The following is a 4654-nucleotide window of genomic DNA, read 5'->3' as shown; positions in this document are numbered from 1 at the left end:
CCCCGCACCTCCTCCCCATCGCTGCTGGTGTAGGTGCACACCACCGCCTCGCCCTCTGCAGTGTCCACGTTTTCCGCATCCCAGACGCGCCGGTGGAATCCCTGCGGGCCGCCTGGGGGTGTGGAATGTGGAGGGGTTTGTTTGAGTGACAGCAGCAGGCACCTAGGAGAGTTTTCCCAGGGCAAGAGGATCAAGGGCAGGGGAGTCCCGCTGCGGCGAGGACGTGCGCGCTGCTGCGCCGGCCGCGGCGGCGAGCTGCGGGCGGCGAGGCGACGCCGAGGCTGGGGGTGCGCGGGCGCAGCCTGCGCTCTGCGCGGCGCGGGCGGGGTCGCGCAGAGCGTCCGCCGCGGGGCTCCGCTGCGCCGGGGCAGATGCTGTTGCTGGGGCCTGGCTGGGGGTGTGAGTGTGGGTGTGGGTGAGAGGACGCTGACCGTGCAGGGCGTTAGGGCCGTTGTTGACCGCCAGATGGTACTCCTCTCCATCCAGCACAAACCTCCCCTGGGAGGTTTCGAGGGCGCGGCGGGGCACGGCGCGCGCGCTGAGCGCTGCGGCAAACGCAGAGGACGGTCTGCAGCACTGCGGGCGCGGCCACGAACGCGTCAGCGCCCGGGCGCCGCGCACGGCGCGGGCTGGGGGCGCGTGACCTGTGCCGCGGCTGGGAGCGGGCGGGGGTGTCCTTGGCGGAGGGGTGTCTTGCCTTTGCAATGCGATTGGCGCAGCGGCCGACGATCGCGCCAAAGTATGGGTTACTCTCCAGCAGCTAGGGGGTGGTGCAGAAAGTTGCCGCGGGGCAGGATCCAGGGTTATGGGAGGCAAGGTGATCGGTGGGGCGGATTGCACTGTCATGGACGCACCGCCACATGCGTGGAGGGTGGTCACTGTTCTGAAGCGATGCCGTCGCATGACTGTGTGTTGCGGTCCAACTGGCGCCTGCGCTGGCTGCCGCGCACCCAAAGTGCGAGCAGCCGCTGCGGCAGCCCGGGCTGTCGCCGTCCCACGGTGCCGCCTTCTGCCCAGCCCCGCCCCCACCACCGCGCCCCAACCCAACTGATTGGGGCCCACCGCATAGGATGACGCTCGCTCATAGCCCAGGACGACGTCAATTGTTGTGCCGTCCGCGGCGGGGACGATCAGTTTGACTATGCTGGCGCCGACGGGCGAGATCACTGCGCTGACCCCAAGTCTGTTGGGGCCCAGCTGCAGGAGCGGCAGCCGGTCCAGGTGGCGCTTGACGCGGCGCCGCTTGGCCAGCAGCAGCAGCGCCGCCGACAGCGCGGCGACCAGCGTTGTTGTAACCACATGTTGGATCATTATTGGCAGCAATACCAGACGAGAAACACCGAAAAAAGTGATCAGAGTGCTGAGATCGTCTAAAGCTTCGTTGGGTGCGCCAGTGATATTGAGTCAAGCCATGGATAGCAATCTTCAAGCAGCGAAGCCGCTACTTGCGAGCTATCAGGGTGCCTTTGGGAAGCATGCAGTATCACAGTGCTGACTCAGGCAGAGTTTTGGCACCCAGCGGTCATGCACAGCACAAGGTTATTGCCCAGTGGAGTTTGTCCAAACCACTTCCGTCACATTGCAGTTCCAATTGTTGTGTTAGTGCGGTCAATGTGTGATGCACTTGCCAACATGTGCAGTGCGGCGGCAGCGAGGTACCCGCACAATGCGCAGCCACCTTTGCCGCCGGCCCGTATGCCCAGCCACTGGGTGCTGCCATACCTTCAGTGCATCTGAAAAACAAAATCAGGGACAAATTACCAGGGGCCATGGCTGCCCCACTGCGGTGCGAGCGGGCCCAGGTGCAGTCGCGTGCGTGGGCACCTCCAGAGAGCCTCGGATGCAAGCATGCATGAGCCAAAGGGCTCGGTGCAAAAGGCGAGGTGCTGCAACTGCCATACGCTCATGCAAGCTGTAGCAGGCCGCGTGCAGCGGGGGCCACACGAGTCGGTTGCACAAAGCACGCGCCGTGGCTGGGCCGCACGGCTGCAGCAGCAGGCAGACAGCACAATGTAGAATCGGGAGTCGTACACCAGCAAACAGTTCATTTGCCCCCTCCTTGCATAGCTCACGGCGCTCCCGCGGATGCATCCCTCACACTCGGCTTCCCAAAAGTATCAGTCACTCTCTTGCAATGGCGTGGTGCGGCAGCGCAAGTTGATTCACAGCCGCAGTGGCTTGACGAGGTTGGGTCGTGTGCTCGCCTCGCCCTTGGCTCGCTGCGCGCACAAAGTTGCAGGGGACAAGACTGTGCAGGAGGGGTGCCAAAAACGGGGCTCAGCCCTTACTAGATGCTGCACTGCACAGGAAGGCAACGCGTGGTCATGCACCGATCCCTTGAGCTGCCTTGGACTTCAAAGCAAAGCGATCAGATGCGGATCAAATGGGGTTGTCGTTGGTTGGTGTTGTGTGTGTGGAGCCCCAGAATGCTCTCCCCCCCTGCAGGCAAGAAAGGCACAACACGAGGCAGCCTTCCCGCGACCGCCCTCCAGCATTGGTCTGGTGTGAATACTAAATACGGCCTCCGTCAACGAGTGGCTGTGCAGCCGCCTCCCCCACCGCGTCCCGGCCACCTCCGCCCCTCAGCGCCGCTCCGCGCGCATCTGCCGGTCGATTGCGGCCAGGCGCTCCGCGGTCGCGCGGACCGCGTCGAGCTGAATCTGGATCAGCTCGCGCTCCGCGGGGGGCGCCGCCTCCAGCGCCCTCTCAATCTGGGCCACCGTCGCCTGCATGCGCCCGAGGCTCGCGGCCGCACTGGTGGCCGCGCCGGTCTCCGGGTCCTTGGCCGCGCCAGTCGTGGCGCCGAGGCTGTCGCGCGCGACGCGAACGCTGGTACGGACGACGTCGATGCCCTGGCTGGCGCGGCGGATGGCGGGGTCGTTGGAGGCGCGCGCGACGCGGGCGACGGTGTCGGCGGCCCGCTCGACCTGCAAGTGCGGCGGATGAATGGTGGGTGGTGGCAGGGAGGAGGGTTTTGCGGAGGGTGCTGCGAGATCAGGAGAGCGATTGATTGACACGGGTACCTCAATTAGCAGGCACGCAACAATTTTCCAGGTACTAGCACAGCCCGGGCAACCCGAGGAATCTCAGCAAGCAAAGAATGACTCATGGTGGGCCATGCCCACCTGCTTCTCCAGCAGCTTCCCCTCGACCATGCCGGCCGACATGCGCGCCAGGGAGTCCTTGTCGCCGAATGTGGTCTTGTCGCGCATGTTGACCAGGGTGGCGGTGTTGACGCCGAACAGGTTGTAGCGGCGGATGACCCAGTAGGCGCCCACCTGGGTTGGTTGCCCAGCAGGGTCCAAACAGCGCGCATCGTCCATCGTTCAGGTGCGGGTACTGACGCTTTCATCTCAGGTGTGTGCGGAACCTGACAGCATGAGTGCTGGGTTTGAAGGCGGCAGTCATAATCCCCCACGCATGCGTGCCAGAGAATCCTGTCAATGAGTCAAACGTGCAGACCAATCACACCGTGCAAGCGGAATCATCAACGCTTCCACCCCACCCCCAAGTAAACGAGCCCCACCTTGCAGAGGTCCTGGATCCACCACCAGACAATGCAGTAGATCCACACCCACAGGGCCCAGAGCTTGTACTCCCCCAGCGCCAGGCCGCGGCAGGGGATCCCGTCGGTCCAGAACGTGGCCACGCCCGGCGGCCACATGCAGGCAATGAGGGTGGAGATGCCCATTGAGATGGTGGCCCCCGTGAGCAGCATCCAGCTGGGGACGGAGGTCCAGAAGAAGCCGTTGTGGGTGCGGGCGCTGAAGAGGGTCAGGAAGTCGGACAGGGAGACCTGCATGGCAGGTCAGGCGGGGTTGGGGGGGAGAAGAGGGTGCCTTAGATGCAGGCACACATGCTATAGTAGCAGGACAGCTCATGGCAAGCCGATTGAAAGACCTGCAGCACAACATACATGCGAGGAACATGCAGCACGGTCGGTCAAACCTGGTCAAAGCAGTGGCGGTCGAGCGCACCTTGAGGTAGATCATGGTGACGATCTGGTCAAACTGCATCCCGGGCAGGCCCAGCTTGTGGAAGAGGCCGTGGGGGTTCCAGGAGTCGAGTGCGGCCCACAGCAGCAGAAGGGACGACAGCAGCGCGGTGATGGACAGCACGGTCGAGACGGCCCTGCACACATGTTGGCGGGCGTTGCATGGGCAAGAGCGGGGAGCCGAGATCAAGGCCGGGTCAGCGCAAGCTGTTGGAGCTAAGATTTCCAGGTACGGTTGAGAAGGGTTGCGTCAGCCTTGCAGCCACTGGATCCACCCACAAGTCACTCAAATGCTCCAGGCTGCGCAGGAGCTCCAGCAGCAGCCGTGCGCCCCGTCCAGACGCCTGCAACGTAGCGGCGGGGGCGCCGAGAGCCGAGGCGGCGCACCAGAGCGCCTTGAGGTGCCACTTCTCGGGGACCTTGCTGGGGTTGACGTTGTCGTAGGCCACGGTGATGAGGGTGCCGTCGTTGAGCACGGTGATGAGCATCAGAAAGAGCACCGGCATCTTAAAGAAGTGGAGGGCGGTGGGGTCGTGCTCCGCCAGGTACTCGTGGGGGTGCAGCGCAAAGATCGCGATGAAGAAGAAAAGCAGCAGCTGCAGCGTGCAGGCGATGCTGCGTGCGGTGGGCGTAGTAGGGGATCCAGGCAGGGGTCAGGGG

The 4654-nt window shown here is 64.2% G+C and overlaps 2 protein-coding genes across 2 annotated transcripts; both read right to left on the bottom strand.

The window, feature by feature from the left end:
• Window positions 1–1062: 1062 nt before the first annotated feature.
• MNEG_14227 (hypothetical protein) lies at window positions 1063–1311 on the bottom strand (the record flags this gene model as incomplete). Its single annotated transcript, XM_014037302.1, has 1 exon — window positions 1063–1311. A coding segment is annotated over one exon (249 nt), but the record flags the coding sequence as incomplete, so codon positions are not given.
• A 1271-nt stretch (window positions 1312–2582) lies between these two features.
• Window positions 2583–4500, bottom strand: MNEG_14226 (H+-transporting ATPase; the record flags this gene model as incomplete). The annotated part of the gene is made up of 5 exons (XM_014037301.1): window positions 2583–2927; window positions 3126–3278; window positions 3527–3796; window positions 3978–4131; window positions 4382–4500. The coding sequence occupies 5 exons, from the start codon at window positions 4498–4500 to the stop codon at window positions 2583–2585; spliced, it is 1041 nt and encodes a 346-aa protein (XP_013892755.1).
• Between the last annotated feature and the right edge of the window lie 154 nt (window positions 4501–4654).

Source organism: Monoraphidium neglectum, assembly GCF_000611645.1.
Source record: "Monoraphidium neglectum strain SAG 48.87 unplaced genomic scaffold scaffold04337, whole genome shotgun sequence".
Taxonomy (NCBI): domain Eukaryota; kingdom Viridiplantae; phylum Chlorophyta; class Chlorophyceae; order Sphaeropleales; family Selenastraceae; genus Monoraphidium; species Monoraphidium neglectum.
The sequence above is the reverse complement of the archived record's forward strand: the minus strand, read 5'-3'. Positions and strand labels throughout refer to the sequence as shown.